The sequence below is a fragment of the Narcine bancroftii genome, chromosome 9 (genome assembly GCF_036971445.1).
Source record: "Narcine bancroftii isolate sNarBan1 chromosome 9, sNarBan1.hap1, whole genome shotgun sequence".
NCBI classification, from domain to species: Eukaryota; Metazoa; Chordata; class Chondrichthyes; order Torpediniformes; family Narcinidae; genus Narcine; species Narcine bancroftii.
The window spans coordinates 30,539,468-30,553,445 of record NC_091477.1 but is presented as its reverse complement, the minus strand read 5'-3'; the positions used below and the strand labels follow the sequence as shown (position 1 = coordinate 30,553,445).

Sequence of the window (13,978 nt, the reverse complement as noted above, 5' to 3'; positions counted from 1 at the left end):
AATATGTGCTATTCACTAGCCTGTTGCTTCCAGACTTTAGACTGCAGGCATTCTGGAAAATTTACTGGAGATCCAGGAGGTAAAATTTAGAATGGGAATGAGTCCCTTATTTCCGCTCCGATCTTTTTTACACAGACTGCATTCCACAGAATTGGGAATCATTTCCCAAAGTGCAGAGGCTATGTAAAAAACATAAATGAGAACAAAAATCATTGGTAACTAATTGAAGCAGCTGAACTTTCCAGTAGTTCCATGAATTTCCATGAAATGACATTCAGATACAATTCCTGACATGCAATAATTAATTGTCTACATTTAATCACATTGACTCTATTTTTTTAGGATATCATTGGTTTATTGATTTAGTCCTAGGCAGTATTCTGAAAAACATCCAATTATTTTCAGCAAGACATTCAATTTTAATTATGTACAAGCAGAACAATGATGCACCTTGATTAAAACAGTAGAGATGCCTGAAACATGCATGGGTTTAAAGTTAAAACCCAAACTGGAAGTAGTGAACAGAATTTACTTTTTTTTCCTAATATATATTTGTTATACTGTATTTTCATGCCAAAAATGTTGAAGGGTATCCAGATCAAATTGGGGCAGAAGGTAAAGGTAAAGGTTCCATTATTGTCACATGGCCTTATGTTAAACTCGTGGAAGTACTGCCACATTAAACAAGGGAGCCGGGTTCAAAACTGACTTCTGGCATCATATACTGTGGCCACGTGATTTGCCCTGGCACTCTGGTTTCCTCCAACATCCTAAAAATGTGTGAGTTGGCAATTTAATTAACAACTAATGTATAGGTGAGTGGTAGAATATGGGCTGCAGTTGATAAAAATGCGGAGGTATGGAAATGAGGTCAGTGTACCTGTGGTGTAATGAATGTTAGACGATCAAAGGGCCTGCTGTTGTACTCCATGAGTCAGTGATTCTATGAATCTTTTCCATGTGAATTTGTTTATCCATGTTATACCTGGTCCACATCCATACTAATTTTAAATGTGTCTCACTCTACAGCAGATCTGGTCTGGTCTGACTTTTCCTGTCACAATAAGGATGGGGTTAACAATATTTGCTATGCATTTTTTGGGGTTTTTTTTTGATTATTTTATTTATATTTTCAAAACAACATGAAATACATCAATTACCTAAAAGAAACATAATCTTATCATTTGATGTTGATTTTGAGTAGGAAAAAAATTAAAAAAAACAAGAACAAGCCCTAACCCTTCCCCTTCCCATCCACCCAGGGAAATAAAAGGAGAGAAATAGTCAATAGAATTGAAGAGAGAAAAGAAAAAGAGACAAAAAAAAAGATTTCATTGGATTCATCAATTTCCTGGCAACGGATAAATGCCCTGACTTACCCAGAATCCTAGGTGGCTCCCAGATGCAGGGGGGGGCCGAGGGTGGAGGTGGGGGGACGGTGGAGGGGCATAATTAAGAATCTACACTTATGTGTTGAAGATAACGACTCCAATTTTTTAGAAAAAAAAATGCATTTTTTTCCAAAGGTTATAAGTAATTTTCTGCATGGGAATACACCGCCAACACGATCTTTACAAATTTTAATTGGTGTTTCAACATTTTAGGTCTTACATCTGCTATATTTCCTAATATAAGTAATTCCGGTATCTGTATAAATCAAATCTTATTGATTTCCCAAATCTTCCCAGAAAGGCTTCACTTTGAAACATGACGAGGTTGAATGCAAAAAGAGGTTCCTGTTTCTTCGCTGCATTTAAAACATCAATCTGATATTTCTGATTTTTAATTTGTGTAATTTTTGCAGCTGGTGCAAAAAAATTGTATTGTGGCAATCTATACCTTATATTAATAGCATTGTTCATGCTGTCCTGACTTAAGTTGGACCACTTTTTTCATTATTCAATCTTTGTCTAGAAATTTGTAACCCCCATTTTGGGGTATGCCCTTGAAGTAGGAAATATGCTTTTGAAATAAATGTCTTTGTAATCCCCTTCAAACCAGAATCTTTTCTGCCCTATGGAAAGGTCATCATTGGGTCCAATTTGTCCCTTAAATAAGATCTTAATTGAAAATAGCAGAAGATAGTATTATTAGTTACGCCATATTTGGTTTTTAATTGATGAAATGGCATTAGTTGCCTCTGCTCATTACAATCTTCAATCCTGGTGTCCAGGATTTTATTGTCCATTGTTAAAGGAACAAACCTATTTTGAACTAGAGGAGTCTTAGAAGATAGGCCCCCTTTAGTCCTGATTTGATATTTTATTCCAAATATCAATTATGTTTTAATAAGGGGGCTTATACACCTGAAATTAATTTTGACTACCATTATTTATATATTATATATATGTGTGTGTACGATATATATAAATAAATAGATAGAAATATATCTTCTTTTATCCTTTCTCCAACCTTATGCAGCATTTTTTTTTGCCCAAAAAGGCTCGTCTCCTCCATCAAAGAGGGAGGTGAAATAATATTTCTTGAAGTCTGTGAGCTTCAAACCTCCCATTTCATAATCCCATAATAATTTATCAATAGACACCCTGGATGGCTGATCCTTCCAGAGGAATTTCCTGATGCTTTTGTTTAGGTATTGAAAAAACTTCTGAGGTAATGGAATCAGTAATATCTGGATGAGATATTGGGCTCTGCATATGCATTATTAACAAAGAATTATTCAGCTCCTCCAAATTTATGGTTCTCCTGCAAAAAAATAATGTGCACCTCATTTAAAACACTGCATTGCTTTATGTATCTGACACATCACCACTAAAATTATGAGGTTAAGGTTTTTCCAGACCAGCACTAATAAATCTCATTGCAATCAAACAATCTTTTTGACAATAGAAATTAATTATACCAATTGTGAAGCTTACTCCTTCAGATTTTAAATAGTGTTGAGAAAATTTACAAATAATAAAATGTAAAATCATATTTAATTTTTAATTTCTTGCTTTCTTGTCTCTCAATCATATTTTTCCATAATCTTTTTGCTTGTGTGCACACAATTAATTATGCATCCAATTCCATCTCTGATTTACACTTCCTGGTTCATTGGCTGATTCTTCATCTGATTGGAGATTGATTTTTTTTTGTCCCTTTAATTTCAGCAAATTCCATTGAAGAACTTCAGGAAAACCTTATGGGCATTGTAGACAAAAACATTGCTTCATACTTTCAAATTCTCTCATCTATGATTTTTTTTTTTTTTTTTTTTTTTTTTACACAGAAATAAAGGAAAAAAATTCTGTTTAAAAAATGTGCATACTTACCTCCAGAGTGATCGTTTACACAGCACTTTTCCTAAGCGCCTTTACACTGCCTTCCTGTGTTGCGGAGTTTGTTGGAGGGTGAACATCATATTCATTAGCCCAATATTTTTTACGGAGCGCCTGCGGTCAATTTAGACTGCAACCGCTCTGTAAAAATGTGTAGGGGGTCTTGGTGGAAAAATTATGGGATGGAATTTAACTAATAAATTCCGTCAGGACATTTTTACACCGCCAGTGGAGCTGAAAACCCCTCTTATTGGTCAGATCCAACACGTTCAATGCTTATACCACCATTATCAGTTTGTATTGCGTTGCAAATAATGTGTTAAGTATGCTAATTTAACAACTCCGGAATGCTTTCTGCCCAAGTTTTTTTCTTCTCTCCAGTGTATTTCTCAGCTGTCGACTGAGTATTAATCTATTTGTCCAGATCTGAATACTCTTGTATCAAAAGTCCAGAAGGAAGAGGTTAAGTGTCAACTGGGAAAATGGGTGGGATAAAATCTGGTGAAATATCAACAAATGTAGTTTTGTCTCAAAGTATTATACCTGCAAAACACATTAACTTTCTGATTATTGATTAGCCAAGAATGAAGATAAATTAAATCCCAAGCCTAATTTGGATTGAACTAGTGATTCTTGAAATCTGAAATAACATCAAAATCAATGGGGACACTGAGCACGTCAAGCTGTGTCCATAGAAAAAGAAACACTTAACATTTCAAGTAGTTGAGCCTTGGGATTGATAATAGCTTCTGTGATCTCAGTGCAACTCAAAGCTTGAATTGGCACACCACCAGTCAAGTGAGTTGAAAGACAAAGCATTAGAATGTGGAGAAAGAATGTGCTCAATGATTGCAAGCTCCACGTTAACATTCCAGAATTTACCTTTTCTGGACATTGGTTGGAATAAGAGCTCAGTTATTTTCAAATGACTGGAACCTGGTGTCAAAACCATCCGATTTGTAGGTATGCCTGCAGAAGCTAAGGCATGGAAAGTCTGTTCAAGCATTAGCAGGTGCAAAAGTTCAGCCAATATTATATTTAAACGAAAACAAGGAGAGCATCTTTTGTAAAACAACAAATTGAAAGAAAAAGAGGAAACATCCCACAGAGGTATGTAAAAAAAATCTGATATTTATTAGAAAGACCTTTATTATTTGCTGATGTATAAAGTCCCAAGGCATAAATAAAGCATTAAAAACAAGAGAAGTAATGACAAAGTAAATTTCAAATTTGTAAGACACAAGATTGGAGAATTGTAAATGTTCTATCTTTGTTTAAAACTCTAGAGAAAAAAGTCCTGCCAATGACCAATTGATGACATTATCTCAGCAGTGGAAAGCTGAGATTATGTGACTGAAACTTCAGCATGAATTTCTATTTTAGCACTGATGAAAAAAATTCAGAAAATGTTGGTGGGGAAAAGAGAAGTAAAAACTACCCATGCCAAGAGTTCATGCCAGCTAAACTTCTATTCCCTTTCAAAATCTCAACCAAACTCTCATTTGACCGCCAGCACACATGGGAAGACACCATGATGCCTGTGCCAGGCAACACCCACTCATTCTCCTTCTTCAGTGGTATTACATTTTCCAAAGCACTCCAACTTTTGTTGCAATTTGACTCTAAAGAACATCAATGTGATTGTAAACCCTATGATTTGTTCAAGTATAAAAAGTCTCCACTATATTAAATTCACTTGGTATCTTAATTAATTGAAGAAATTAGAGAGAAAAAAACTAATAGAAAAAAAGCTAATCAGGATCTAGGGTGGACACACCTGATGCTTTTGTTTAGGTATTGAAAAAAGTTCTGAGGTAATGGAATCAGTAATATCTGGATGAGATATTGGGCTTTGCATATGCATTATTAACAAAGAATTATTCAGCTCCTCCAAATTTATGGTTCTCCTGCAAAAAAATACACACACACACACACACACACACACAAACACACACATATATACACATACATATACACACACACACACACACATATATATACATACATATCCATATATATATATATATATATACATACATATATATATACACACACACACACACACATATACACACACATACCCTGTATATATTTATATATAAAATACCATCATGGATTACCATATAGTAATATATGGTAACCCATGACCATGTCCTTCAGGACATATCATTGAGCATAGAGAGATCATGCCTGATGGCCAGTAAAACATTTTATTGAAGCAAATAATATGATGGATTAATAGACTAAATAGAGTTTCCAAACATCACCAAAGAAATTTACTAAAGCATCACATGCATTATTTGTTGAAAATAAAACCAAGACTTTTGGCACAAAATAAGTGTTAATACGGATTCCAAGAGAACTGAATGGCAGAGAGTAAAAGTCTGTAGTAAACAAACACTTCTCAAGCTAGCCAGGAAAAAATAAGTTGCTGGAGAAGCTCAGTGAGTCAGCCAGAATCTATGGAGGGAAATGAAGAGTGGCTCCTCGGATGCTGCCCGACCTGCTGACATCTTTCAGCAGCTCAATTTCAGTCTCTACAGTCTCTTGAGTCTCCACTTTTCAAGCTTGTAATTATAGGAAAGAGCCAAGAGATTGATGAAATAATCAGATTTGTTTTCCATTAAGTGTGTTATGCACCAGTGAATTCTCCTGTGACTTTTCACAAAGTGAAGTCAGGAGATGAGCTAAATTCTGAAATCTGAAGTGAAAATATTTCTACGTTTTATTGAAACATGAATTTCTTAATCCATTAAGTCAAGGTGAAACAGTAATTAACCTATGATAAACTAAGCCAGCGAACCATCGGACATCCCAAGAGTCTTTTGAAATAAATAAATATTGTGAGCCACTAAAGAATAAAGGAGATAGGAATTAAATAAACAAATGGGAGACCAAAATGTCAGCATCAGAAGGCAGAACCTTAATTAAATATCAGACCAGGAGTTCAATGATAAGGTGAACCATGGGCAGTCACTTGTCTCATTAGCAAATCTTTGTTTACTTGATGTTGAATAAGCCAACATTCATGTCCCCTGTTATATCTGGATGGCTTTCTGACTTGTGGTGATGGTACTCTCACAACAGTTGTAAACAGGGTTGCAATTACTGTTACCTAATGAGGTGAAGAAACTGAAACAATTAGAGATTTTTTCACTCGGCCTTAGGTGAAGCTGGGTGGGTCACGTCTCCAGAATGGAGGACCATCGCCTTCCCAAGATCGAGTTATATGGCGAGCTCTCCACTGGACACCGAGACAGAGGTGCACCAAAGAAGAGGTATAAGGACTGCCTAAAGAAAGCTCTTGGTGCCTGCCCCATTGACCACCGCCAGTGGGCTGATCTCGCCTCCAACTGTGCATCTTGGCGCCTCACAGTTCGGCGGGCAGCCACCTCCTTGGAAGAAGACCGCAGAGCCCACCTCACTGACAAAAGACAAAGGAGGAAAAACCCAACACCCAACCCCAACCCACCAATTTTCCCTTGCAACCGCTGCAACCGTGTCTGCCTGTCCCGCATCGGACTTGTCAGCCACAAACGAGCCTGCAGCTGACGTGGACATTTACCCCTCCATAAATCTTCGTCCGCGAAGCCAAGCCAAAGAGAAAGAGAAGGTGAAGCGTATAATAACCAAAGCACAGTTTTAATGTGAGATATTCTTCACTAAAAATTGATCTCCCTATGGCTTCACTCCCATAAATGTTAACACAGACATTGACCAAACACTGCATTAACAGGAAACAAAATTTATGATATCTGCATGTAAGAGATTTATATGTTCAATTTTTTTCAAGTTTTTTGGGCAGGTAATAAATTAAGGCAATATCAAATTTATTAATGAAGCAAAACTGGGAAGGAGATAGAAAGTGCCAATTAGAATGCAAATTACACACAAATAAACAGTGCAGGGCAATGTCCTTCCCCGTAGATGTAGAATCAAGCTTGAGGCAAGATTTCAATGACAAAGCACTTAAAAACAAATCAATTCATAACAGTAATACAGGATGTCAGCTAATTTTGATCAACAAACTCCATTCTCAAACAAAGGCCTACAATTCATTTTCACTGTGGTGTGGAAGTCCTGAAACTCAAATTTATGTAAAGCAAATTTTCTTCACATTTACCTGTTTATAAGTTTAATATTTCTAAGTTTTAAAAAATGATAAAATGACTGGAGTAAAACATAAAAGTCTGCCGACGCGGCGATTGAAAGAAAAAATAATGCTGGAGAAACTCAGCAGGTCAAATGGTGTACTTTATATAGCAAAGATATAGATAAATAACCAATGTTTTGGGCCTGATCCATTCATCATCAAGGTATGAGCAAAATGTGGGCAGGCATCTGAATAAAATGGGAAGGGGGGGCAGAGAGAAAAGCACAGGCAAGAGGCAATACATGGATAAGGGAGGGAGGACACAACAAGAGGGATGGCTCTATGAATGGAGAGATATGGGAATGGAGAGCTGAAGGAAAGGGGACAGAATTAAGGAAGAGAGGGAGAACGGGGATTGGTCTAGGTGAAACTGGAGAAGACGACATTAATGCCATCTGGTTGGATATAATGACTGGAATAGCATCATTGGAAGTAGGTTTTCAGAGCACAAGTGAAGTCTACCTCTGTTCAAAGGACATAATGCAAAACCTAGACATAAAGTCAAGTTCCTTTGATTGTCAGCACTGCAACCTAGTTACTGAACCACAATTCTCATGCCCAATCTTAATATATTTCCTTATAGGAGTTAAACAGGAGAGTCTGCAGACACTGTGATTGTGGTGTGTAATACACAAAAGTGCTGGAGAAACTCAACAGGTTACGCAGTGACCAGAGGAAACAAAGTTTACGTAACTAATATTTCAGTCCTAAGCCCTTTGTCAAGATCAAATAGTCTAGATGCAGACTGGAAGATCATTTCATTGAGCAGTTTTGCTCTCTTGACTCCAATTATCGGTCTTCACAGTGGCCAACCATTTCAATTCTACACCTCAATCCCATACCATCATGTCTGACCATGGCTTCACGCCTTGCCAAAATGAAACCACTTGTAAATTGGAGGAGCAACACCCAGTATTCCTTCTGGGCATACTCCAATCAGATGGCATGAACATCGACATCACTAATTTCCATTAGGCCCCTCCCCTATATCTCTTTCATTTACCCTCTATCTCCCTTCTTCCAACTCCCACCCCATTCCCTCTCCATTCACAACTACCCCTCCCCTATCCATTCTCAGCTTTTTTCTCTTGTGCCCTCGCACCCATATCCATCTAAGACCCCTTGGCTGTTGGCCTGTGCTTCTCCCTTGCTCCTTCTTCCCACCTTTTATACAGGTGCCTGTCTGCTTATTGGTCATACCTTGATGAAAGGCTCAGGTCTGATGGACGCAGCATAACCTGCCGAGTTTCTCAAGCACTTTAGTGTATCTACAATCACAGTGTCTGCAGAATTTCCTGTTTAACTCAAAGACAAGTTCATCCTTTTTAGGCATGGAGACAAAAACTGTAAATAATACTCTAAATATAATCTGACCAAACTCCTGATAAACCTTGGCAATGTTTTTTTTTGTGCCAGGCTTTCCCTACCTTAAAGGACTAACTTATCTACACAAGCATTCACTTTCTGCATCTCATTAAGCAACAGAACAAGATTCTGTTGTCTACCCATATTTATTAACTTTCCCTGTTTTAAAGGTGTAATTTTTTTGTTTAAATGTTCTTCCTTCCAAACTGAATAATCTCACTTCTTTTTAACCATTCTCTTAACTTCTTCAGAGTAAAACTCAAAAGTCTGCAGACACCTTGAATAAAGTGAAAACACAATGCTGGAGACACTCACCCATTATGTATATAATGGGATAAGTGTACTTATGTAACAAAGATAAATATAATTAACCAACATTTTGGGACTGAGCCATTCATCAAGGAATGAGCAAAATGCAGGTGGGTGCCCAAGCAAAACAAAACACCATTTTATTTGGGCACCTCCCTACATTTTGCTCATAATTTAATGAAAGGCTAGAGCGTGAAACATTGGTTATGTATTCTTATCTTTGCTATATAAAGGACACTGTTTGACCTGATGAGTTTCTCCAGCATTGTGTTTTTATACTTAGGTTTTTTTTAAAAACCTTCCTCATAGTCGTTTTCCCTTCCTTTTATATGGTCAACAAAACATGGATATGTTACACACTGCCTTTCCATTCATTGGTTGTAGAAGTTGTGATTAGCTGGAAGCTGGTGGATATTTCTGCAACATTTCACCAGTAAGCATCTGCCAATCTGAAAAAGACTTTATTACTGTGTCTCTGCTTGCTATCCTTTAACTACATTTCTGCTGAATTACCCAAAACATACGTACCATTATCTAACATAACAGCTAATTTTGTTGTACCTTATCAAATACCTCGAAGTCAGGACCCTCTATGCACAATGAAGTGGAATTAATCTGTCCCAGTCTTGGTGGTACAAAGCCTGAGTATCAAAGTACCAAACACCATTCACTAAAGCCTAGACTTCCTTCTGGACAAAGCATGCTGTCGTAGCTAGACAACAAGATGAGGAAAAATGTAAGACTGCAGGTTTCACAATATAATATATGAAACACTGTACAACTATCAAGGATATCACAAGCCATATTCACATTAAAGAAACTGAATGGGAAAGTGGCTGGAGGGATTATGTTTGAGGTTTATAGGGGTCAGGGTAGATGTGGAGGGGGAAAGCCTGATGGAAAAGGAGAGAGAAGTGGTCATCCTCCTTGAGGTCAGACAAAATTGTTAAGGCAATATCTTGAAAGTTTTAATACCTTCTCTCATTTGGCCCATGCAAAGATAACATGAAATCTTCTATAACCACAATGCATCTGTCCATCGTCAGACATGAACTTTATAAGGATATTTTTACTTCTGGTACTATTTATGGGAGGTCTAGCGAGACTGCTCACAAAACAAACTTCCTTGCTGCACCCTGGTACATGTGACAATAAATTTGAAATTTCAAAACTAAGTATAACTGCAGAATTATCCTTGCATGCAAGAATATTACCATTGGTCACTCTAGACATTCCCCATTATCAACGAGTTTCTAAAACAAGATTACCTTTTCCACCATTTAAAAAAAATCCAAAATACTCATTAACATTTCTCATCAAAACTGAGATGAGCATTTCAGTGGTGTCTGTCTTAAGGTTTGATGTATATTGGTGGCCGGTGGTGCTATTCCCTTTCAGAATACTTTAACGGGAGTCTTGGTGGTTCTTAACACAACTTTCTTATTGACTGCCTTGATCAGACCCACAGCCAGCACAGTCTCTCTCATGAAACAGATGGCAAAGCAACTTAGAGGTGGATATTCAGAAGAGCTCTCCACACCCATGGGCTTATTTGGAACCATGTCAATAATGGCAACGTCACCTGACTTCATAAATTTGGGCCTATCTTCCAAATTCTTGGCAAATCGACAATCAGTTAACCTGCAGACAATGTAGGCAGTGTAACAATCAAGTGACCCTCTTATCAATCTCTCAAGAAACCATCAATCAAGTCCTGACAATCATCATTTGCCTTTCTCCCCCACTGCTCCATATCCATTGAGCATACCTCATTGATTATAAGTAATAAACAGAGGGAAAGGAAGCCAAGGCTAGGGAAAAGCTTTTCTTGCAGAATATGGATCATCAGGGAAGCCAGCAGGATCACTCATGACTTCATCTGTGAAAAGTGGATCCAGCTGCAGCTCCTGACAAGCTAATAGCTAAGGAATGGGAGCTGGAGTTGGATGAGCTCTGGATCATTTGGTGGCAAATAGGAGTTACAGGAACACTATCACACCTAGGAGGCAGAAGGTGGTTAGAGGGGTAACAGCCAGGAGATAGAAAGGGAACAGGCAGGGAGTGCAGGGCACATCTGTAGCTATTCCCCCCAATAACAAGTATACCATTTTGGATATGATTGGGGGGACCTACCAGGGGCAAGCCACAGTGATCACATCTCTGGCATGGTGCCTGGTCCTATGGCTAAGAAGGGAAGGGAGGAGAAGAGACGAGCTGTAGTGAGAGGGATTCCATAGTTAGGGGGACAGATAAGAGATTCTGTGGAAGAGGGCAAGTATCCCGGAAGGTATGTTGCCACCCTGGTGCCAGGATCTGAGATATCTCAGATCAAGTTCACAGCATTCTAAGGGAGGAGGTTGAGCAGCCAGATGTCGTAGTCCATATAGGAACCAATGACGTGGGTAGGAAGTGTGAAGAGTCCTGCTAGGAGAGTTCAAGGAATTAAACGATAAGTTGAAGGACAGACCTCCAGGGTTGTGATCTCAGGATTGCTACCCATGCCTGGCTAAATACATGGTACAGGAAGGAAGGCTTCAGGTTTCTGGTTCATTGGGCTCTCTTTCAGAGAAGGTGGGTCAGTTTGCATCTGAACTGGAGGGGACTGATATCCTGCAAGAAGGCTTGATGATGTGAAAATTGTATGCATCTTTAGAAGTCAATGGGTTGTATGTGGTGGAAGTGTTCTCAGGTGCATGCATCTATTCCAATGCAAGGAGTATTGTAGGAAAGGTAGATGAGCTTAGTATGGATTGCCACATAGAATTATGACATTTTAGCTATTAGTTGCAGGAGGGACAGGGCAGGCAGCTCAATACTCTGGGCATCCATTGCTTTAGATGCGATAGAATGGGGGTGGGGGATGGGTAAGAAAGGGAGAGGAGTGGCATTGGTCGTCGGGGAAAATATCATAGCTGTGCTCAGGCATGACAGATACCAGAGGAGTCATCTACTGAGGCTATATGGGTGGAGCTGAGGAAAGAGAAAGGTATGACAACACTCATGCAGTTGTTTTATAGACCGCCTAATAGTCAACAAAAATTGGAGGAACAAGTCTGCAGAGAGATAGCAGACAGCTACAGTAAACATAAGGTTGTGATAGAGGAGATTTAAATTTTCCACATATTGACAGGGACTCCTTTACTATAAAAGGGCTGGATGGCTTGGAATTTGTCAAATGTGTTCAGGAAAGTTTTCTAAATCAATATACAGAGAAACCAACTAGAGAGAGTGCAGCACTGAATCTCCTATTAAGGACCAAGACAGGACAGGTGACAGAAGTTTTTGCAGGGGAACATTTTGAATCCAGTGATCATGATGCCATTAGTTTCCAGTTAATTATAAAGTAGGTCTGAGACTCAGGTTGAGATTCTAAATTGGAGAAAAGCCAATTTTGAGGAAATGAGAAATGATCTAGAATGCGTAGATTGGCTAAGTTGTTTGAGATAAGTGGAAGACCTTCAATGGTGAAACTTTGAGAGTACAGAGTTTATATCCTCCTATCAGGATTAAAGGCAAAGTTGGCAGGCATAGGAACCTTGGATTTTGAGGGATATTAGGGATCTGGTTTGGAAGAAAAGAGAGGTGTCTAACAGGTTTCGGCAACATGGAGCAAATGCGGTATTTGATGAATCTACAAAAAGGAAGAAAAACCTCAAGAAAGAAGTCAGGGAAGCTAAAAAAAAGACACGAGGTTGCTTTGGCAGACAATGTGAAGGAAAATTCTAAGGGTTTATATTGGTATATTAAGAGTAAAAGAGTAGTAAGGGACAAAATTAGTCCCCTGGAAGATCAGAGTGGTTGACTTTGTATGAAGCCAAAAGAGAAGGGGGATATCATAATTTTTGTTCCCATCAGTATTCATTCAGGAAATGGGCAGAGTCATGGGAAGTTAGGGAAACAAGCAGTGATGTAATGGAACCTATATAGATTAAAGAGGAGGAAGTGCTTGCTGTCTTAAAGCAAATAAAGGTGGATAATTCCCCAGGGCCTAACAAGATATTCCTTTAGACCTTTAGCGAAGCCAGTGTAGAAATTGCAAGGGCTGTGGCAGAAATATTTAAATGTTCTTAGCCACAAGTGTGCTGCCAGAGGATTTGGAGGGTAGCTCATGCTGTTACATTGTTTAAAAAAGGCTCCAAAAGTAAACCTGGGAGTTATAGGCCGGTGAGCCTGACATCAGTGGCAGGTGAATTATTGGAAGGTGTTCTAAGAGATCGGATATACAATTATTTGGATAATCAGAAACTGATTAGGGATAGTCAACATGGCTTTGTGGGTGGTGGGTCGTATTTAACCAATCTTATAGAGTTTGTCTAGGTTACTAGAAAAGTTGATGAAGGAAAGGCATAGATGTGGTCTTCAAGGACTTTTGTAGGATCTTTGACAAGGACATGTATGGAAGGTTAGTCAGAAGGGTTCAAATACAAGGTATTCATGGTGAAGTAATGAAGTGGATTCGCAATGGCTGGTTGGGAGGAGCCAAAGAGTAGTTAGTGGTGGAAGATTGCTTCTAAAACTGGAAGCCAATGATTAGTCGTATACCTCAGGGATTGGTGCTGGACCATTGTTGTTGGTCATCTACATTATTGATCCAGATGATAATGTGGTAAATTGGATCATCAAGTCTGCAGATGATACTACGATGGAGGCATTGTGGACAGCAAAGGTTTTCAAAGTTTGCAGAGAGATCTGAACCAGATGGAAAAATGGCAGATAGAATTTAATGCAGACAAGTGTGATGTGTTGCATTTTGGAAGGACAAACCAAGAAAGGACATGCACAGTAAATGATAGGGCACTAAAGAGAGTGGTAGAATAAGGGATCTGGGATTAAAGATACCTAATTCCCTGAAAGTGGCATTACAGGTGAA

At 38.5% G+C, this 13,978-nt stretch overlaps 1 protein-coding gene across 6 annotated transcripts in view; it reads right to left on the bottom strand.

Moving 5' to 3' along the window:
* The window catches only part of LOC138743380 (glutamate receptor ionotropic, delta-2-like), a 338,391-nt gene that overhangs the window by 279,840 nt on the left and 44,573 nt on the right, over positions 1 to 13,978 (bottom strand). The window contains exon 1 of one of the 6 annotated variants that reach the window (XM_069898671.1): positions 3,994 to 4,072. The exons of 4 other annotated variants lie outside the window; for them this stretch is intronic. Coding sequence is in view for 1 of the 2 variants with exons in the window: in XM_069898670.1 (XP_069754771.1) it covers positions 3,825 to 3,837 (13 nt within the window). In the remaining variant the exon portion in view is untranslated. Of the gene's footprint in view, positions 1 to 3,824; positions 3,954 to 3,993; positions 4,073 to 13,978 lie in introns of those variants that run through there. One more of the 6 variants, XM_069898670.1, reaches the window with a different exon arrangement.